Raw genomic sequence first — 23,587 nt, forward strand, 5'->3', positions numbered from 1 at the left:
ATTTTAATATTATCACACCTGCTTCTGGACAATGGATTTTTAAGGTACTGGTAATGTATTGTACCATTTAAAATAAATATATATTTATAAAAAATGCAAAATCATAGTTTTGTTGTATAAACATTGCCTTGGTTTGTCTTTTAGGCAGTTGGGTTAACACTTCTATGCATATTTTTAACCACATAATTGGGTTTTATCTGCCGGACATGTTTTGTCCCTTATCTCAAGAATCACTGCTCTAATATTTCAGCTGCAGGTCACCTGCCACATTGATTTTAGGCTCATTTGTCACAGCTAGCCTTTGTAGCTCTCACAAATAAAACAGCAACTTTCTTCAAAAAACAAAGAGAGAGGATATTTCTTTTGCTTTCAGGAGATTCAAATTCACATGTAGTTTTCTGGCAGGTAACATTGGTTAGGACTGTGCCACCTGTGCTAGTGGAAACAATAAGTTCTGAATTTCCGCCTAAGGCCAACTTGCAACGCACAATAAGCCATGACCCCCAAGAAAAAACCTTTTCTTATAGATAGCCCCTGGCCACTTGTACTGGATTTGACCTGCTTTTGGCTTCAGAACAACTTTAATTCTTCACTGCACAGATTGAACAACCTTCTGGAAATATTCATCAAAGAATGTGGTTTATACTCACATGATAGCATCACACCGTTGCTGCAGATTTCTCGGCTGTTCACTCATAATGCATAATGTTCATACGTAAGAGTCTCCTGTTCCGCCATGAGCCAAAGGTGGTCTGTTGGATTGAGATCTGGTGACTGTGGAGGTCATCTAAATACAGTGTACTCTTTATCATGTAGACAAAAAACAGAAAAAAGATTATTAGAGCTTTGTGACATGGTGTGTTATCCTACTGGAAGAAGCCATCAGAAGATGTAGTCCTAAAGTGATGGACATGATCAGCAGAAATAGTCACATACGCTGTAACTCTTAAACAACGCTCATTTGATGCTAAGGGCCCAAAATACCACCACTACTAATCTGAACTATTGATATAAGGCAGGATTTCATGTCTGACCCTACAATCTAAATGCTCACAGCAGAAATTCTCAGAGTCATCAGAAGAAATGTTCTTCTATTGTCAGATTTTGGTGAACATTTGTCAAATGTGGCCTTAGTGTCTTGTTCTTAGGTGACAGGAGTGGCAGAAGACCATACTGGGGGCTCTTTTGCAAACTAAGATGCTCTTCTGCATACTTTTCTTGTAACAATTGGTTATTTGAGTTACTGTTGCCTTCCTCAGTCTGAGGCATGCTGGCCTTTCTCCTCTGACCTCTGGCATCAACAAGGGACGCCAGAGGTCAGGGAACTGCTGCACCCTGGATATTTTCTCTTTTTCAAAACATACTTTGTAAACCCTAAAGGTAAAGGTTTTTGAAAACTCTAGTAAATCAGCAGTTTCTGAAGTATTCAGACCACCCTGTCTGGCACCAACAACCATGCCACGTTCAAAGTCACACAAATCACTTTTCTTTTCTTTTCTTTTCCATTATGATGTTCAGTTTGAACTTCAGTAGGTCATCTTAACCATGTCTACGTGTCTAAAATTGTTTCCATGTGATTGGCTCATTAGAGAGTCACATGGTACCTAGCAAGTGTTCAGTGAGTGGTTATAAATGGCAAAATAATCTATATATAATTTTTAAAATGTGCCATACACTACAACATGTGGACTTTTGAAACAATGTCCAAGTGTCAACAAGACATTTGCTTAACTCTCTTTCAAACCAAATGTAACAGGATGTTAGTTTCGATGGCTTTGAGGCCTCAGATGTCTTTTAGATCTTTAATCAAAAAAAAATTCCCCTGCGGTTTATATCTTTTTGCCATTTAATTTCTTGCATGCATTTTTAACATGTCTGAGCTGGAAACATATTTTCTTGATGGTCTAACCTTTCATGGATCAAGTTTTAAAATGTGACTCTTATGAAGTACTAAGAAAATCTGTGGGCTACAGATTTCTTTGGGCTACATTTGGCCATGACTAAGGGGAATTGACTCAAGACAGTCTGGCTACGGCCATATTGCTCTCTGATGAGGCGAAGGTACCAAAAGTAGCCCAGATTGGGCCAAATATGTCCACTATCTGGGCTGTATTCATAACAAGATTTGCTTGAGGTGTCATTTTGACAGCTCGGTGAATAAAGCCTGTTAAATTACTGTTAGCCTTACTGTGTAGCCTTGTTTATGCTTCATCCACAGCACATACCCGTCTAACTGTTTTAAACTGGTTAGTAGCTTGTGTCACCTGATATTTCTGAAAGAACACCATGCACACCACCACCATCAAATTATACAAATTAATTTTTCCTTCAAATGTCATGTCATTCATGTCTGACGTCACTTTTGCGTAGGTTTATGGGATCTTTGGTTTTGTTGTCAGCCACCGGAGACCTTCTGATCAATTAACAATGATTCAGTGAGGTCAAATTCCCTTCACAGCCCAAAGAAAACAGACGACACCATTGTAAGCATCTTGGTGAATTTTATATAGCAGGTTATCGCTCTCTTTATAAAAGATTTCTTGGGTGGTGCCACAGAATCATGCTGATAGAGCCCTTCTTCACATATTGATCTCTATTTAGTAATTCTGTGCTCACATGATGAAGAGGGGAAAGCAATGACTGGAATGTGGAGTTTGGTTGAGCAGATTCCGACACATAAAGCAAACTGCATGCAGGCACTTGCCAGCATGTGCGTGCATGCATGCGTGCGCATCTAATCCTTCAAAAGGCTGGCAGTGACTGGCCCAAAAATCGGATGTTTTCTCATTCGAGCGTTTCCCAGACACACCTCTCTTTGCCTCCTCCTCCTGCCTTTTCTCCACTTCTATATACCGTCTGTCTGCCTGACATCCCCATAATTTACTTTATAGTTGTCGGTAAAGGGGGAAAGTGGAAAAAAAGATTTCAGAATATAGAAAAAGATAAAAGCTCCTTCTGCTGTTCCTCTCTCCTTCTTCTCCTCCTCCTCCTCCTGCTGCTCCGTGACACACATGCCCACAGCCTTGGGGCAGTATAGTTAAGGAGGTATGTAAAGTTTGTCTTTTTTTAGGACCTGTAAGGGACAAAACCAGAGGTGGTCAGGAAAAAAAGTGAAAGCCAGAGTGAAGAAAAGGCAAAGATGGAACCTGAGAGGGGTAAAAAATGTCAGAAAAGGCTGTGAGCTGCAGGTGTGAGAGCTTCATATGTGCCTCTCACACACACAGACTAGTCCTGACAAAGAAATAGTGCTCATGGGGGTGAAGAGAAATCGACAGGAACTGGGGGCAGCTGAGATAAACCAGAGAGAGAGAGGCAGCAAAGGTATTAGGAGCTCATAAAAAGGCACTTAGAGCTGCAGTTAGGAAACTCACATTCATCACTCCCAGGTGAGCGAACATGCGCATTTTTTTCTTCCCCACCAGCAGCTGCTCCCGTTACCAGGAATTACAGAGACAGAATGACAAAAGATGTCACGATAACAACTGTGTGAGAAACAGAAGAGTGATGGGGAATGTGGGAGGATAATCTGATTTTAAAAAGTGACAGTTCAGCGTGTTATGTGTCTGAGAGAATCAAATTATAGAACCCACAGCAGCGGGGGGGAAACAGTCTGTCCAGTGAATTTAAATCTTAAAATAAAGAAGATGATGGCATCTGCTAAGGGAAAATGTGCCAGTGCCCAGGCGCTGCATAGCCTGCAATTTCTGGGCTGGGTGGCGGGGGTCAGTATAATCAGCTGTACAAACCATGTCTCTCAAATCCTTTACCCCGCCCATTAAATACAAGCCATTCTTGTTTGTCTCATTCACTCCAGCAGGACGCCTGTGAACAGGACGCATGTTCACTCTGTTTGGACTGGAACTTAAAACGACTGACTCTTTCCTTTCTTTTTTTTTTCTCTTCTATTTTTTTTTTCAGGGCAGGATTTTAAATAAGCCACTTTCTATTGTTTCAACTCCCTTTGATGCTTTTCTAAGGATCACACACCCTGACAGAAAAGTTGGGACTGATTCAGAAAGCAGGAGGGGGGAAATCCAGAGAGACAGACAGACAGAGCTGTGCCCTGAAGCTTTCTGGGGAAGAAAGAGGAGACAGATAAAGAGTCAGAAATAATCTGAGGGAGAGAGAGAGAGAGAGAGAGAGAGGAGGGAGGGAAGAGCACAGCTGTTGTGCAAAGACGAGGAAAAAAATACAGATAAAAAAGGCGAGGAGGTACACAAGTGTGAAGGGCGAGGAAAGGAGACTGACAAGGACGACCAAGGCTGGAGAGAGGAAAAAGGGAGATAAATGCGAGAGTCAGCAAACAAAAAAGGGCCAGAGACCGAGGAGTAGGTCCAGGCCAAGGCCAAGAAAGATATAAAGAGGAGACAAAGTGAAGACAAAACTGAGACAAACAGCGACTAACAGACACCTGACATCACGGCCAACGGCAAGAATGGAAGAGCAGCGAGACGACAGGAGAGGCTAGAGAGAGAGAGCGTGCACGAGAACGAGCTGTGGTTTGACACGAGGAAGAGGAGTAGATTTCCTCATCATGATTTATTCAGCTGATTTCCCAAATTTAACCAACCTGTGCCAGAAGAGCAACTTCGTCCCAGGATAGAATGAAGAGAGGAGCTGAGAGATACCTATAAAATCTGCGGAAACCTCTTTCCTTATCCTCCACCTTCCTCTCCTCCTTCCTGGCTTTCTCTTTACATCAAGCTTTAAATCCGCCAACTTCCTCTTCCTCTGTCCTGACATCTCCTCTCCTTCCCCCCCTTCTCTCTATATCCTCACTATGTGGATACCAGCTGTGCTCCTATGGATGCTTAATATCAGCAATTTGTGCTCAGGACAAGACTATACAGACTATTACCAATCTGGAGACATGGGCACACAGGTAAGTATTTACACTTCACACCTCACAACATGATAATTATGTTAGTTTTTCTTACAATCGATTCCATACAGATGAACATTTTTGAGAAAAAGCTGAATGAACAAAGAATTGTAGATGCTTCCATGGATGGCACACAGATGTTATAGAAATAGTATTAAAGAACCATTAACCTATGTGCTTGATACGTAGACACAGACAGCAGATTGCCCAACTGTTGAGATTGTCCTCTGCACCGTCAGCACTGAAACATTATATGTGAGAATACGTTTTGTAAGGATTGCGTTATTTAAGCTGTATTTACTTAGGCAATCTCACAGATGTAATCTTTTTTACACAAGCAACATTTCCAACAATCACAGTGGTTTACACAATGGAGTCATCATAAAATCAATAAAATCCACATGGGGTATATAAACCTAACAACTTCCAGTTGTTCATTTTAAACTTGATTAAGCTTGATAGCATGTCCTTAATAAAAAAATAAAAATAAAAAAAACACACAGCTAACCTGATGCCTTCCAACCAACAGTGACTTTTTGGGACATGTAACTTTTGCAGAACTTCAACTAGCTATTGTTGTAGCTGTCTCATATATGTCATCAAATTGTGAATATTAAATCTTCCAGCAATTGTTTTGCTCCTTCATGATGTGTTTTCACACTATAAGCTATTTAACAAAATGCAAGGAGCTCAGTGATGCCTTGCTTTAGCCTGAATTTTGTTATTGTGCAGAGTAGGAACATTACAGATAAGTAATGCAGTGAAAACCAAACATTTTGTCTAAATGGAGTTTGGAATAAGCTTTCAATAATGGCATCATGAGCATAACAATGGCCATTAAAATGTTCAACTGGAAAATAAATACAATTATGTTTTAGGGGAAAAACACAGTGTTCATTCTTGTGGTACACTGGCATACTTCAATAGCATAAAATACATACAGTCAAATGAAAAATAAAGTGCATAAGTGCTTTAAACCCAACATTCACACTAAAAAGGATATAGTGGGGCCACTTGGGGTTCAATATCTTGCCCAAAGATACTTTGACACGCAAGGATGCACACCTGAACCACCGGAGATTAAGCCACTGACCTTCTGAGATGAAAACCCACTCTACCTCTTGAGCCACAGTCATCCCATTAATAATAATTATGTTATGTTTGTCACTATGTCACAATCCTGGGACGTCACAGGAAATTCAACTTGAGCATGGTGGCGGAAGAGTTATGATTTGTGCTTATTTTGCAGACACAGGACCTGGATACCTTCCAGTCATTTAGTCAACCATGTATTCCTCTGTATACCAAAGTATTCTGCAGTTGAATGTGAATCTGTCCAACAGCCAAAGCTTGGTTTTAGTGGTCAAACAAACTGAATCATGTAAGACAGACCTTCCCAAAGTGTGGGGCCCGCCCCCTAAGGGGGGCGCAGAGCCATTGCAGGGGGGGGTGGGGGGGGGGGGGTGTGGTATGCCAAGGGGGGGGGGGGGGGGGGGGGGACAATGCTCGGACACTGCTAGCACCACACAAACGCAAAGCAGGAGATAAAGCATAGCTGAATATGTTTCCAAACCAACTTCATTCTAAGCCAAAGACTAGAAAATATGGTGAAGCATATTTTTCCCTTTGGGTTCACCTGCACAAGTGCCAAGGTAGGTCTCTGCTGCATGATTGGTTTTCCCTTTTACCCTAACTCACAAACACTTGTTGTAATGATTAATTACTCCTGACATTTTGGAGATGTTAGCTCTTTATACAGTAAAGTTACAGTGGGATACAGATAATATGAGGCTGATCCTGCCACAATTTGTTCCCCCTGTCTAAATCACGGACAAACAGTATCCTACAGCTGTTTATGTTTTTAAACCCATTTTGCACAGAGAGGCATTTTTTGAAAAATGTATTGATAGTAATGTTGAATATTATTACACAGGAAAAAAACAACTGCATGTAAAATAATTACACCGTGATGCCTCTGCCTTTCTAAATAGAGGGACAGTAACTTCATGTGTAAAACCTGAAGATAGAAACAAAATACTGTTAATCTGACTATCTGCCATTCTGCAATTCATCTCATGTAAACAATAACGTGGCACAGCGTGATGTTGTGTGACAAACTCTGTATTGCTCGTCCACACGTAAATGCAAAAAGGGAGTTTTAAAAAATCTCAGTTTTCGGTGATTTGGAACGCCGTTTACGTGTGGACGAAACAGCTGCGTTTTCCAAAACACCCGTGTAGGTGTGGACGTAGCGTAAAAGAGTTAGTAGTGTATTTCCTTACTACCTGTAATTTATTGCAGATTACTCGTATTTGCTTAATTGTTTACTAAACAAAGGGGGGCCAAGCAAAAAAAGTTTGGGAACCATTGATGTAAGAGGACAATGAGCCCAAATAGAGCAGTGACTATAATAAAATGGCTAAAAATAAATTAAAATAAAATAAAAACAATAAAATGCTTTAGTCCAGTTAAAGTCCAGGCCTCAACCTAAAAAAAATTGTGTGGGAGATGAAGCAAGTAGCGTAAAAACAAATGTCCACAAACCTCAATATATGGGGCACTATAAAGAGAATTCCTCCACAAAAATGCATGTGATTGATAGTCATAGAGAAAACAATTGCTTCCAGTTACTGCTGGCAAAGTTTCTTCTACAAGCTACTGAGGTTCGACTCCACTGAACGGCTACCCTGAGGTACCCCTGAGCAAGGTGCCGTCCCTACACGCTGCTCCCCGGGTGCTGCATTGGTGGCTGCCCACTGCTTCACTGGGTGAATGGGTTAAATGCAGAGGAACTATTTCCCTATGGGGACTAACACGCACACTTTACTTTACTTTACTTTACTGAGTCATGGAATATATTTAGTTTCCCACCAGATTGTATCATGTGAATCAAATTTGGTAGATTTATCAGAACCTAAAGAAAGTGGCATCATTTTTGTATACTATGTAAACAAAAAAAAGTGTAATGCACTTAAGATTAAAGAAAACACCATCTTCTTAGGTGCTTGAATGCAAATGCATACTCCAAAACTAACAGTAGTCAAGTGCAAACAGTTTTTCTTTCAGTGAAAACTTAAAACATGAAGATTCCTCACCATAGAGCTGGCTGCACACAAGATGGTATCATCTGCATAGAAGTGAACATTTGATGTTCCTTTGTAAAATGTTTAGATTGTGTGATATTATCAGATAATTTATATTGTATAACAATATAACTATTATATTTAATTAATAAGTTATATTGTAATATAACTTATTAATGTATAACATTAACAGCTGGGGGCCAAGTATTGATCCCTGTGGGACACCTAAATCCTTCAAAAGCTTAAAACACAAATTATAAGAAACTTTAAGAACCAGTTATAAGAAGAATCCTTGCAGCCTCTAGAAAGCAACTTATTAATAAATCATACAAATAGTATGATCACAGAAACATGGAGTAGATTTCTAAATATAGAGGTTATCATTTGCTTTTCATTACACAAAATTAGAAGATATGCATTTATATAATGCATTTGTTTTACACAACTTTTTTGTTTTGTTTTGTAAAGCAACTGCTTGTTTCTGTGATGTTATTAAGTTATGACTAAAGAAAGAAAAAAACAAAAGTCAGCATGGTTTTGAAAGTTTACCTGACAACAAAGGCTGTTTACGAGCCAGCCAGGAAATGGTTCGGTGTTTGGTTTCCTGCTCTAGGAAAGTAGACCTCATTTAGTGGAAGCTGCTCGGTGCATAAGTGAAAAACTTCAGACTTATCAAAAACATCTATGACAACAATGAGTCATAGTGCTTTTCACGCTTAAGATAGAGGACTTGTTTTTCTTCTGAGCACTTTTTCCATACGTGTATGTATCTTTTTTAAACTCTGTTTAAGTCACAATAACTTCAGACTTAATGTGGTTGTAATACTACTACTACTACTACTACTACTACTACTACTACTACTACTACTACTACTACTACTACTACAGCTACTAACAACAACAGCAATAATAATAAGAGTGAGAAATGAATGGGTGTGTGCACATGTGTGTGTCTATATGCCAGCAATGCCTGATGTTAGACACAATGGATGCAAGATCAGTCAATTATGACTTCACGGTCCCTTAGCGATTACCTCATGTTATGTGATCAACTAACAATGCAAGAGAGGAGGAAGAGCAGGAGAAAAAGGGCAAAATGAGAGAGAAAAGTCTGTCATCTGCTCTGTAATGAGAAGTACAGCGCTAAACAATTCTACAGTAAATATACCACAAACTTTTCTTTCTACTGGTTTTAAATAGCAACCTAGGTTGGTCAAAAGATTAATAGGAAATCAAAAGATCCTTGAATTAATTCCGTACAAACAGGGCAAGTATGTTCTTTTCTGTTCTGCTGAAGTTGATCAACTATATTTTTAGAAATGCACTCAGCTCTATTTTATAGTTTATAAATGTGCAAAATGGCTGTCAGATAGATTTATATCACCTGACAGCTATTTCCATCCAAAACAAAAGTTACACGTGTGGCACAGCTCAGGGGATGACGGAGTGCAAAGGAGTCTCATGTGTAAAAACAGCTGTCTACAGGCCTTTAGAGACTGGGGAGAAACACAGACAAACAACTGTCTGAAAGAACATTAAAAAAGTTGCTGGGATTAAAGGTTCTGGGTTCACTGAGGTGGAAACAAGACCAGTGTTGGTTCTTTTAACTTAGGTATCTCAAAAGCAGATATGGTCTAAAAACAGCATCTCTTATTTCCAGTAGTGGCACCATGAAGTTGTCATGGATCATCAAGCTGGAGCTTCGTGTATACAGATTTTTATGCAGTTTTGTTTTTACACTAAATTCAGAATTCCATATTTATAGTAACAGGTGGACATAAAAAAGTGCTATGAAGGGGAGGTTAATAATGACAGTAAAGTATGTTGATATTTGTTAAGACGGATGGAGGGAAATGAAAAAGGAGGGGGGAGGCAGACAGAAAGAGATAAATGGAAATAGTGATAACACTGCAGAGATCCAGTTTCTGTTTAGGCAGTGCCAGCTGTGCCAGTCTGCTCTCTCTCAGCCTGGGAAATTAAACAACCCACCCATGTTCCCAGGAAGACTTCAAATGTGACACTCAAAGACCAACTCCCTGCTGACATTTAGTCAGATAATACAGCAGCGTCTATTAGTCCGTTAATCTCTCATCTTTCATCTACTCTATTAAAACAGAAGAGAGTCGTTTATCATGATGGCGGGAAAATCATTAAGGGAATGACTCACAGCTGGAAGGGTTTATAGAGTGATATCTGCTTTAAACTGATTTACTGTATGGATCTCATCCACCACATTGAATAATCTCCATTACGTTTGTCTATTTAAGGAGGCCCAGTGTTGTCCTAGAGTAAACTCCAAAAGCTCTTACATAGGAGGCTTCAATGGAAGCTGACCTGTTATGCTCATTTCCAGCTCTGTCTTTTGTTTTTAGATTATAGTAGAGTAACTCTGGATGATTCATACAGTACTACGCAAAACCATTGAGTCACCCCTTCTAAGCAGCCAGACTTTCTTGTAGTTTTTTTAAAGTGCCATTGAGCTATAGTTATCCAGGATTTCTGAAGTTCTTTCAAAGTTTTTCTTTGGACATTGGCTGCTTTTTCACTTATTGTCTGTGTACCTGCTAATTTTCAGATGAATGTTTTTTGTTTGTTAAGCCAGTTGAGACTGACCTATGAATCATTCAAGCATAAAAAGGCTCCTAACTGAAGGGATTAAGCAGTGTTTTGTCTGCACATAAAAGACAACTTAGCAAAGAACCACTTTTAAATTGTATCTTTAGGCACTTTATTACCAGCAGCTGTCACAAAAACACAAAACTTGTTCTCATTTTTGTAGCCAAATCTATGAAAAATGCCAAAGATGACACAGTTTGACAGGCATAAAATGGCTCTTTAGCACGATGTGCAATGTCTTGAAACAACTAGGGGAAACTATACAAGTGGAGGAAAAAAGAAGTGCCAGGCTTAAAACCTATCTACAGCAGATGAACCATATCTGAAAGTCATGTCCTTAAGAAATATGAAGGAAAGCAATCAAAGACCTGACACAGGACCTAAGAGATGCATCTGGACCTTCAGTTGATCCATCTTCTGTTCACTGAAGCTTCATCAGAAATAATCTCAGTGGAAGGGTGGCTGTCAAGAAGGCTTAAGGTGGAGAAACAGGGAGGAAAGGCTTAGGTATGCCACATTATACAAGAACTGGAGTGAAAACAGGGGGCAACACATGTGGTGGAGTGATGAATCCAAATGTTAAAGGTTTCATTCAAATCATAACTGATATGTTGGAGGTTAGGAGAGAGGTAGGACGGTGAGTGCCCATCTATAAAACACGGTGGAGCCTCTGTCATGGTTTTGCTGCATTTCAACCACTTGTTTTGGGGACTATCAAAAGTGATGGAATCTTGTATGCAAAAAAAGTGCCATCAGATTTAGATCCACCATGCAATACCTTAATTTTTCAGCAAGACAATGAAAAACCCACTCCCAGTGCAGTAAAACCATACCTGGATACATAAAACACACAGTGGAACACTATCAGTTATGGATTGGCCTCCCCAGAGCCCGGACCTCAACACTGTTGAAGCAGTGTGGGATCATGTTGACAGAGAACAGAACAAAAGGCAGAAACATCCAAAGAAGAGCTTTGGATGTCTTTCAAGAAGCCAGGAGAACTATTCCTGAAGACTACTTATAGAAATTAGAAGAGTGTGCCTTTATTATTCAACACACTCTGAACTCTCTTAAGTTCAGACTGTGTTGAAGAATAAAGGTGGTCATACTAAATATTGACTTTCAAGCTTGTTAGAATTGCACAAACTCTGTTGTTATTTCAATAAATCGCTGCACCTATTTCCCAATTTCCTAGCAAAATACAAAGAAATGAAGGTGACTCAAGACTTTTACATAGTGCTATATATACTGTGTATTTATTTGTAGACTTATGTATACCCTATGTGTATTCTCAAATTAAGTTTTCCTGCTTTGGATTTTTTTTCTTTTTTTTTTTGTCATTAAAAAATAGCAGTGTGTGCAGGTGAAGAGAGGACATGCATGCTCTTAACTAACAGTAGCCAAAAACAACATGTTACAACACATTGGCAGCTGAGGTATTCACTGTTTACCCAGAACAAACCAGCAAACTCCATGCTGTAAATTCCACTGTATCAAACCATTTTTCACCAAAAATACACAACTAAATCGTTCTGAAGCCAAACTATAAAAAGAGTGTTTTTAAATAATTTCTATTTTATTACACAACCAAAACACCCTCTTAACTGCAAGATTTGTGACGTTTGTTTATCATCTTTTAGGTTCATTTTCTGTCTACATAACTCTTTTTACTCTTTGTGCTGACTACATATGTAAAAAGTATAATTTCTCTATTCTTCTTTCCCCCCCATGCTCTGTTGCAGTCAAATGACCAGCTCAGTTTGGAGACAATAAAAAGTGTGGATGACCTTCTACAGTTCCTATACCCTGAATACAGTGTGATTCAGCAGTGCCTAAAGAAGAGGTCATGGCACAGCTCTTCATCCCCCTCTTCATCATCTTTATCCACATCTTCAATGAGCCCTTTACTCAACGCTAACAATCAGGACATGTGGGTTCCGATGAGGGAGGAGGCTCTTTACAAAGTTGATGACACTTGGCGAGGTAAACACTGATGGCTTGCACAGAGGTAGTCTGTTTATTATTATTTCTTCAGAATCATTAGATTTGTGGAAGTCAAGACAGTGTTATTGCTGCTAATGTCAGCCTTTCAATCACAGCAGTCTGAAATACTTGAACAGACTGGCAAAGTGGAAAAAATGTAGCAGTGACATAACCACACAATTGTGTTTTTTAAGGACTAACAGATGGATTTCATTGTACTGGAGACAGAAAAAGTAGCTGGTATTGCAGAGAATGAGCATTTCCTCTCCCTAAAACCTCTAATAAACAGAAAAACGAAGAAAGGGGGAAACAAACAGAATCTACCTATAATTACCAGCATACAATGGAAATTACTGTTGTGTTCACTGAGCAGCTGTATGTCAAAAATGTGCTTCTGCAGAAACAAATTGTGGCGAGAATTATCCCAAATGTGGTTTCTGAATCCTCAGGTGGGTGTTTATACACTCATGTGGAAAAATATGTGAACAACAACACGTGAAATATTTCACTATCTCAAAAAAAAAAAAAAACCCACATGCAGAAGCAGTATGTAAAACCCTGAATACACCCTTACCGCTTCCATAAGAATTAAAAGGGGAAGTAGCAGCCAGGCACTGCTAATCAAGTGCACATGATTAACTGATCATCAGCAAGTGTGACCACCTCTAGAGAAAAGCTGAAATTTTGGAAGTTTGCTTATCTGCCGCATTCAGGTGTGTGTTCACACAATGCCAGGGAAGAAAGACATCAGCAATGATCTTTAGAGAGGCAATTGTTGCTACCCATCAGTCTGGAAAGGGATGCAAAGCCATTTCCAAACAATTTACAGTGAGAAAGATTACTCACCAGTGGAAAACATTCAAGACAGCCTCCACTCATCCAAAGAATTGATGCCTCAAGGTCAGACCATGCAATGCCTAGAGTGAAAAAAACACACCTCAGACTCTACAGGTCTCAGTTAGCATGTTCAATATTAAAGATACAGTACAATTAAGTATGATGTGTTTGAAACTGTTTTAAGGAGAAGGCCTCTTCTCTCTGAAAAAACATGGCAGCATGGCTTAGGTTTGCAAAGTTGCATCTGAACAAATCAGAAGACTTCTGTGCTTTGGACAGACAAGACCAAAGTGATAGACAGAAAACCCAGCATATCAGCACAAACACCTCATACTGACTGTCAAGAACGGAGGTGGAGGTGTGATGGTTTAGGCTTGTTTTGCAGCCAAAGGACCTCGCACCCTGCAGTCACTGAGTCAACCATCAACTCCTCTGTAAAGTGTTCTAGAGTCAAATGTGAAGCCATTGTCCCACACCTAAAGCTTGGCCCAAACCAGATGATGTAAGGGGCAGTGATCCCCAAGCATAGCAGCAAGTCAACAACAGAATGACAGAGAAAGAAAATAATCAAGGCGTTGTAACGACCCAGTTAAAGTCCAGACCTCAGCTCCACTGAAATGCTGTGCTGGGAACTTAAGAGAGCTGAATTCCCGCAAACCTCAATGAAATGTAGCACCACTGTAAAGAAGCGTGGGTCCAAATTCCTCCATAATGATGTAACCGACTAATAAAGCCATACAGAATACCGTTGCTTGAAGTGAATGTTGCTAAAGGTGGATCTTTAAGCTATAAGCATCTCAGATTGTGTTTAAGTAATTTTAGAATTAAACTGAAGGTGTGGTTCAAAGATGTCTGGTGTGGCCTTCACAGAGGGGTGCAGTTCCTGTTGTCATGCATTGTTGGCTGTATTTTCAGTCATCCTGGAGGAGATCCAACGAACCTCGTGCCAGCCCAGAGAGGTGTGCATTGAAGTCGCTAAAGAATACCCAGAATCCACCAGTCAATTCTACCTCCCTCATTGTGTGGCACTGCATCGTTGCAGTGGATGCTGCAACAACGAAGCTTTTTACTGCACAAATACAAGTTACGCTCTTGTGAACAAGACGGTAAGCCATGCACCCGGAGTCTCTATTTTACCTCCTTGTATCTAACATCTTGTTATGGTTGCCCTGAGAGGCCAAACAGACTGCAACTTAAGAAAACACCAGCAATAAGAAAAATGCTGCAAAAGCACACAAAACACAATGGAAATAGGAAAAACGACAACAGAAAAATAGGAAAAAACAAAACAGAAATAGGGAAAAACAACAAGGGAAATAGGAAAAAATATAAGGGAAGTGTTTCTGGGGGGACAATAACCATTGACGGACCAGTTCCAGGAACCCAAAACATGGTAGGCGTGTTTTATCATGATTCATATAATACTGATGACAGATTTTTGGGTTAATGGTTAGGTTAACACACTTACCTCTCATCTTTTCTTTCCTCACAAAACCGATAAATCCTCCACTTTTTTAAGTGTCTCCCAGCACAATACTTAACATATTTTGGTTCCTACAACTGGTCTGTCGGGTTATTGTCTTCCCAGAAACACTTCCTTTGTACTTTTGGAAATCAGCTTTTTTTTCCTATTTCTGTTTTAGTTTTTCCTATTTCCGTTGTCATTTTTCCTATTTTGTGTTTTGTGTGCTTTTGCAGCGTTTTTCTTATTGCTGGTGTTTTCTTAAGTTGCAGGCCGTTTGGCCTCTCAGGGCCACCGTATCTTGTACACTCTTCAGCGCTTGAATTATTTAACACTCTGCTCCAGATTTTATGCTCTTGCGCCACAAACTGCATCAGGAAAGAGGACAGAAACCAATCTGCCCATTTATGTAACCAGCTTGTCTGTATCACAACACACCCTACTCCAGTGGGACAGCCTTTGGCTGCAAATGGACATGATGTTAAGACAATATACACAGTTGAGTCACGCACAGTTGCACAATCTTACAACAATTACATCAGCATCTAAACATCAGCAGTACTGCAGCAGAAGAACAGGAAAGAAAAGAACAAACACTAATTCCTTCCACAATGCAGATTTTTATGCACACATGCACGTCTAACTTTCTTCTTCCCACTCCTAGCTGATGGAACGATCCCAGTCCAGGTTGGATTACACTGCTGTCACGGTAACCTTCATCAACCACACTTCATGCGATTGCCTCCCCAAGCGGCCACTCCGCTCCATCATCAGACGAGCAGCAACAGATCGCCTGTGAGTTGGAGTGATAGGTGAAGAGTGACGTGTGGGTGCCTTTACAGCCATTCATGACTCACTCTTTTGTGTATCCATGCATTTATAATATAGCGTGAGTGCGTGTCTGTGTTTTGATAGGTGCTCTCCTCCTGAACGTGCCTGTGCCTCGGGCTTATGGGATCCAGCAAACTGTGTGTGCGTCTCTGCAGACACGATAAACTACCCTGAGAGAGAGGCAGGTAAGCATGCATGAGTCATGTTGGTCAAATTAGTCATTTTCTACTCATGCTGATGCATATTCAGTCTAGTCCATCAGTGGTTCTCAAGCATGTGGTTGACACCCACTATAGACAAAACTGACAATTACAGTTTTTCCACTGATGTGGCGCAGATGGCCAATCTAGAACTAGCTCCACCCTTTTGCACTGAAAAAAGACTAGCACCAGAGCCAAGGAGACCACTACCCCAACTTCTCCTAATGACGCAACATAATAATTGGTTCTGAATCCTCTTGAGCCCCTGGTACTCAAAAGGCACCAACACAGAATGGGATCTGCATTGGTACCAGAACTACAATGGTGGAAAAAGAGTCATAGAAGAGTAAACTTTTTGGCAAATGAAACCAAAGTGGTAAATCCAGTGAACAAGGCTGACTTATGTTCCAAATAAAGCCTTTAAATGAGGATGTCAAAGTTTGAGCGTCATTTTGATGACATGAAAAACAGAGATTAATTCATGGGTCAAAATCTCACTGCAGAGTTTGATATTTTTGTCTGACCCACCCTTTCTGCAGTACGGACTACGGAGCCCCGCAGGGGACATGGGAGGAAAAAAAATTAAGACGGACTTTTGCGAGATCTCGCAAAACTTTTGTGAGATCTCGCAAAACAAACTCGGGATCTCGCAAAACAAACTCGGGATCTCGCAAAACTTTTGTGAGATCTCGCAAAAGTTTTAGCCGCATTCTTCCCGTTAGCTCGAAGCTAACGGGAGGTCTAGACCTACTACAGCCGGGAGGAACCCTGCTTTCCCGGCACATCGTGCCTCGACCTCCCGGTCGGCTTCGAGCCGGCGTCCGAAGAATGCGGCTAGTTTTGCGAGATCTCGCAAAAGTTTTGCGAGATCCCGAGTTTCTTTTGCGAGATCTCGCAAAAGTTTTGCGAGATCCCGAGATAGTTTTGCGAGATCTCGCAAAAGTCCGTCTCAATTTTTTTTCTCCCATGTCCCCTGTGGGGCTCCGTAATGGACAGCACGGACACTCCAACGTGTTAGAAATAGTGTTGTTTTTTTAAACTCAGGCATGTCCTTTAAACAAGACATGTCCTTTTAATTGGGTCACGGCTCTGAAGTGGAATGCACAATAGTACAAAAAACTTCCACTGAGCACGTTTTGGGATGTGAACCAAAAAAAAAAAACTGAGTAACAACACCCAGATGATGATGATGATGGTGATGATGATGGCGTTTGGGTGGCAAATCTTTCCCTGAGGTACTGCCTATTCATTTGTAGCAGGAATGTTTTTGTGCCGTTTTACTTGTACAATCATGTAGTGAACTACAGTTCCTACCACTCTTTTTTACATTAAAGTAACCTCTCTTGACATATATTATTGTTTATCATTTTCATAGCTGTTCATCTGATCTATACTGAGAGGTCCGTCTTTGAACTATTGTTTCCACAGGCAACATTAGTATAAGTGTAAACCAAAAACTATTCTCTTCTTTGGATTTACCACAGGTATGTGTCCTAAGAAAAGAAAATGCCAGTCTCTCTGCAACTTAACCACAGTTCCTGTAGCTGCCTGCCAAACTGACAGCCATGAAAGCACTAAACTTTGGGAGGCTGCAAACATAATACTATCATGCTAACAGGCTGATGTTTAGCTGACATATCATGAAGTCAAATCTTAGTTCAAGGTACAGCTGCAGGGAATCTTTTGTACTGGACAGATTAAAATGTTGACCTGAATGTAATCAGGAGGCCATCAAAGTCATTAGATTTCATCCTCTGGGGAACTTGAACATCTAACCCTAACCCATATTTCATGACAATCCATCAAATGTCTGTATAGATGAGCTAGTTTTAGTTGCTCCCTTATTCGTAAGGGATCGCCACAGTGGGCAGTGCCAAACACCGGATGGCCTTCCTGAAACAACATTAAAGGAATCTGTTTCTCTTCCTGGGAAAATGCCAACCTCACAGTTACAGTGTTTCATCCTCTGGGGATCATGACTCTGCACAATATTTCATAAATCTGAAAAAGAAAAAAAACCCTGACAGAATACAATTTTTCACTTTTTTATGTTTTCCAGAAGTGCTGGACTCTGGCCTTCTGGCTCTCTGTGGGCCCAATCGGGTTCTGGAAGAGTCCACATGTGAATGCATCTGTCAAAATGGACTCACTGAAGCCAGCTGTGATCCAGGCTGGAAACTGGACCACAACACTTGTGAGCAAGGGTTTCATTTATTGTATTTAAATATGTTTTGGCTGCGTTGTGCAAAATGGTAATGTGCAGCTCTTGAGAATTAAGTTTTCCTCAAGCCTTTGGATTCACTGTGAGCAGTTTACAATAAATGCGCCATGAAGCCATCACTCTGACAGTAAATGAGCAAGCTCGAGAGACAAAAATACACAGATACAGGGAAGTTTGGGGAAGATAGCTTCATGCAAATGTCTTACAAGTAGAAACACGACCATCAAATACTTAGCCCGACAGTGCTGTCAGGCATGTGTGACACAATATATGATAAAGTTTCATTTTGATTCATAAAATCCCTCTCCCTCTTCGGTTTTCTCGGTGATCTTCTCTCAGGTGAATGCCAGTGCGAAGGTCAGGGCGAGGGGAAGTCATGCCCTGCTGGCCAGAGGTGGGATGATGATCTCTGCGGCTGTGTGTGCGCTGCAGAATGTCCCGGACACCAGCCTCTGAACCCAGATACTTGTCTGTGTCAGTGCAGAGAGAGTCATGAGTCGTGCATGCGGCAGGGCAAGAAGTTCAACCCAAACACCTGCAGGTAGGTGTAAAAAGCAGTCAGAAGTCCACTCCTGCTACTGGCTTTGAGCCAAAGTGGCTGTTTGGTTTGTTCATCTCAGGTATCCACACTGTGGGCGTCTGCCAAGTAAACTCAAGAGAACCTTATCTGATCAAAGAAAATATTTAACCACAGACAAATTTAATTAAAGACATTAATTAGGTTTTTAATTATATCTGTTAATAGTTGATTGTTGTATTTAAAAAACCTGAATCCACCACTAATCACAGATGTCTTACACCTCCACTGGCATCAGACTACTTTCTGTTCTGTCACTGTCTCTATGTGACATAAAATACCCTCCTCTTGGTTTAAAATCACAATCCAACATGCAACCACCAATAAAGTGTACTTACGCACACTAAAAGCAGTATCCAAGTCTGGTTGCTATGCATGTGTCATCCAAACAATTCACTGGAATTAGTAATTCCTCTTCTTAGTTCCAATGTAAAAAGAAAAATCCCCAACTAAACACTTCCTCTGTATTATGTAAATGCACTGACTGACACATGTGGCTAAGAACACAAATCTCTGAAAGAGATTTAAAGGACACAAACATAAAACAATGAGGTGGGTTAAATAAACCAATCTGAGCCTTTAATGCCTGCTCCAAAAAAACAGAAATACACAAAGTTCAGTAAACTGGTTTAATCAATCTGATTGTTGTGTCAAAGTTGTTCCTGGATGCTGGTCCAGGATCAACATCAAAAGTGACCAGTCACAATATAGTTATGTTGTAGTTTTTAAACGTGGAAACGCTGTAACACCGCACACCAAATCGTAATCCTAACCCCATAACCCTAACCTAACCCTGTGGACTTTTTTCCAAGTTGCAAAACTATAACATGGCTGGTACATAACCAACACGAGGATATCAGACAGACCACACACACAGGGTTGATTAGTTACAGGTGAAAACAGCTGAACACAGGTGACAATAATAAAAGGAGGGAAAACAAATACTTGAAACACACAAAGAAGCCAACACACAGACAAAACAGAGAAGGACAAAGAAGTGAGGACAAAGGGGACAGTAACAAAGTGAACAGTATCAGCTAAATCCAAGCAGGGATCAGAAATCAAATTTAACCAGGAAATGGAGACCATGACAATATGTTTGTGCCAATGGAAATCATTTATCATTTATTCAAACCACAGCAGGAGGTGATCTCTTGGAGAGTGATTACAACAATCACTGAAAACATACAACTTGGCACTAACGACTGGTAAACTGGCTCAGTGTTTTAGAATTGCGGATATGGGAGTTTTATTTTGGAAAGAGTTTGCACACGGTGTAGATTTTCACTGTTGTGCTGCAATCTGAGTACAATATGTACACAGCCACTTCCATACTTGCTCCCTCAAACAGTGGCTTACACTGCGGGAGCTACTCCTGCACGTGATGCTTCCAATGGCTGGTGACCCACTGGGGTGCCATCACCCATGGAAAGAGTGAGAGCATTAAGAGAAACAACTCTCGATGGAGACGTCAAACATTCCACACAAGCATCTCCCTCCATTTTCTTTTGCTCACATGTTTCCATGTGACCTTTTATGGACTTGAGGCATTCTAAATATTTGCGTGTGTTTTGCGTGCATGCCTCGGTTCCCACAGTTAGCATGCAAGGGATCAACCTTCCCCTGACCCGAGAGGCCTGCAGAGAGACAGAGAAGGAGACTGGGTGAACTTGATGACAGTGAGCAGAGCAACCATCAGAGCAGACAGAGACCAGCTCAGAGACAGATGGAGTGACAGGCACAAAGAAAACACAACCGCAGACCTCGGCTTTTACATTAGTGGCCTTCCATGTGGTAAAGTTCACAGATTTACGTGCAAGTGACCTTTAATGCCAGTTTTCTACATTTTCTGAGCTTAGGGGGGCTGAAATAAATTCACTCTTTGTGGAAAATTGTAGCCTCCATTTTAGCCACCTTTTGTCTATTCAGTCATTATTACTCATTTTTTTAATCTAAAATGATATGAAAGCATAAAATATCTATTCATCCATCCTGTTTATCTGGGTCCGGAACATGGGGGCAGCATAAGCAGAGACACCCATGACCTCCCTCAGCCTCCAGCTTTTCCGGGGAGGACACCAAGGCATTCCCAAGTCAGCCAAGAGATGTAATCTCCCCAGTGTATCCTGGTTCTGCCCCAGGGCCTCCTCTCAGGGGGCCATGCCCTGAATACCTCATTTAGGAGTTGCCTAGGAACTTAAAATTAAATTTAAAAAATTGTCTCTTCCTAGTTAAGTACACAGTAAATGTCTCCTGCAGAATCTCTAAAGTGTTTGCACACAAGTCAAATTAATTCAGATGCGCAAATAAAAACTAGAAGTTAAATTAACCAATCCTTAAGCTGCATTTAAGTTTTGGAATTTATTTTGCTGACATTTGCATTTTTTATGTTTGACAAAGGATAAGTAGTCATTTAGAACGGACTTTACAGGCATAGTTCACAAATAGCAAACTAATTCCACTTTTTTTTTGTAGTTTTTCTTTTCTTGCTCACTTTCTCACTTTCTTACTTACTTTTTTACTTAACCTTTAATGCCTAGTTTATCCTATTTCACATATGGGATTTTGAGACTTTACATCATTTTTCATCCTAGTATGTGGCACATCTTAAGCAATAACTTGCAGGAAAAACATGTCAGATGTAAATATAACAGAAATTAAAACTTAAACATACATACATAAATATTTTATTTAAAACATTTGCTATAAGGTCCAACAGACCCTCCATTTACCAAAAAGAAAAAAATAATTTTCTGGTAATTTCTTCATAGTTTGGGCTTTAAAAGGTTAAGTCTGATTTAACATCTGGTCGCAGGAGGTGGCTCACAAAGGACCGTACACCTACTGTGATTTTGAAGTGAGAGTTTTCAATCCCCCCCCCCCCCCCTTCCCCCCGGAAAAGTACTCCCTCTTTTTTTCCTCACACACAGAGTCCTTTGATGCAAACAAAACTTGGATGAAGGTTTGCCCAAAAGGGATATGATGATCTGAATAATCAATAGTAAGCATGCCAAGACAAAAATAATCTCCTTTGTATTTCTCTTCTGTTCCTATCTTCCCACTCTCAACCTCACCCTTCTCAAAAATCTTTTTCTGGATGTTCTCATTTCATTTCCCCCTTTGTCTTCTTTTCCTGCTTTCATTTCTTTTCTTTATCTTATTTTCCTTTTCTATTATTTTTTACACTACCTCTTGATCCCCTCTGTTTCTCTTGATCTGTCCCTTCCTGTCTCTAGTTGTTACAGGTTGCCATGCAGAAACCCCAGACGCATGTGCCAGGATGGATTTTACTACAGCCGCCTAGTGTGTCAATGTATCCCCAACCACCTGAGGTCTGAGTGGAATTAAGAAACCAAAGGCAGGAGCAGGACTGCATACCTCCCATTTATTGGGCTGTTTAGTCTGGAAACAAAAGGTCAGAAAGGTGAGAATGTCTCTAGTCAAAAGGGCAGGAAGTGGACCTACATATTTACATGTGATGACTTACAACAGACTGCAAGTACCACTGCAAGAAGCAGTGTTGCTTCTCTATCAACAAAAGGAGGATTAGAGCGCTTCCCTGATCAAAAAGACCAAAGCAGCCGGCCACACAGAGTGAAAAGCAGTCAAAAGGAGCCCAATGTGGAGAGGCATCTGACTCTCTGGGACTGTTGTCTTCTTAACATTGTTTAGAACATGATCCCAGCTGGAAACAACCGATTAAACCCAGAGACTAGCTAAAAGTACAACAGTGAACATGGACCAATCAGACTGAGCCAGCATTCATCCTTGCGACGTGTTCGAGCAAGAAATCCAGCCACCAACCTGCAGTAGAGGCACCGCTCACACTTGCGTGAAATGGAAAGTGGAATAAGATAATAACAGAGTAGACTCTGTGCTTTTTGAAAAAATAAAAAAAGCTTCAGCCAACTTCAAACTTTGGCATCCCTGAAAGACGAGATACTTGAGGGGCTGAGGGAAATACTTGGGATGCGACTGAACGGTCCCTGGGGCCTTATAGTCATACTTTACTTTGAAGAAAGGGTTTTGTTTTTTTTAATTAGACTGATGATAAAACTGTATTTTATATGAAAAAAAAGCTCTAGTGCTGTTTCAGTAGAGGTTACATACCAGACCCTGTTAAATCAAATGATAACTGAAACACTCCCAACTGTTATTATATTTACCAGTTAATACTTGCCTCTACTGCAGCGCTGCTTTTTGAAGATTTCTCTCATGCATGGTTGAATCCAGTCGTGACTGAAGTTAACATTTGGGTACAGTTCTGGGTGTTCTACTAATTTAACTTCACATGCTCCAAATAATGTTATTTGTACATATTTAAATTTTGTCATATTTAAAAAAGTGATTTGTAACATTCTGTATTTAAGTCACTCATAACTAAATATTGTTGTAGAACAAAACAATTTACATGTCTTTTTACTTTTTTCTACCCTGCAAAATATTCTTTCTAATAGGTTATTTTGACACATAGAATGCTCTTTTAAAAACAACATATATTTATTGCATTGTGGTAATTATTGCAGTTTTGAGCTATATAGATATAGAGAACTTTATCATGCTTTAATATTTAAAAGTAGTTCTGAAGTAGAGATTTAAAGCCCTGTCTGTCTAATATGTCTGTGCTGTAGATGTGCTAATTTAATCATTTTTTTGGTTTGCTTTTAAATTAAAACAAATTTTTCTAAAGCCAAGGAAATACAGTAGGTATAATATGTATTTTATTGCACAATGTTCTGCTACATTGCTTTCCATTTTCTGCATCTAAATATACATAAATATAATACATATATACTATAATAATTGACAAAATGAGTTGGAAGATTGTTACTGGTGCCTTTAAAAGCCATAATGCATGAAAAATGCATTATTTAGTTACACAGACACCTGTGGGG

General features: G+C 40.1%; 1 protein-coding gene across 1 annotated transcript; it reads left to right on the forward strand.

Moving 5' to 3' along the window:
• The first annotated feature begins 3,822 nt into the window (after positions 1–3,822).
• On the forward strand, positions 3,823–23,098 carry LOC146681361 (vascular endothelial growth factor C-like). Its single transcript, XM_085448700.1, has 8 exons — positions 3,823–4,882; positions 12,324–12,564; positions 14,317–14,507; positions 15,528–15,658; positions 15,779–15,879; positions 17,954–18,088; positions 18,455–18,656; positions 21,929–23,098. Exons 1-8 carry the CDS (start codon positions 4,781–4,783, stop codon positions 22,038–22,040), a joined length of 1,215 nt encoding a protein of 404 aa, XP_085304826.1. The 5' UTR covers positions 3,823–4,780; the 3' UTR covers positions 22,041–23,098.
• Positions 23,099–23,587: the final 489 nt, after the last annotated feature.

Source organism: Copadichromis virginalis, linkage group LG23 (assembly GCF_057382275.1).
Source record: "Copadichromis virginalis isolate Kocher_CV1m ecotype Utaka linkage group LG23, C_Virginalis_male_GT1.1, whole genome shotgun sequence".
Taxonomy (NCBI): domain Eukaryota; kingdom Metazoa; phylum Chordata; class Actinopteri; order Cichliformes; family Cichlidae; genus Copadichromis; species Copadichromis virginalis.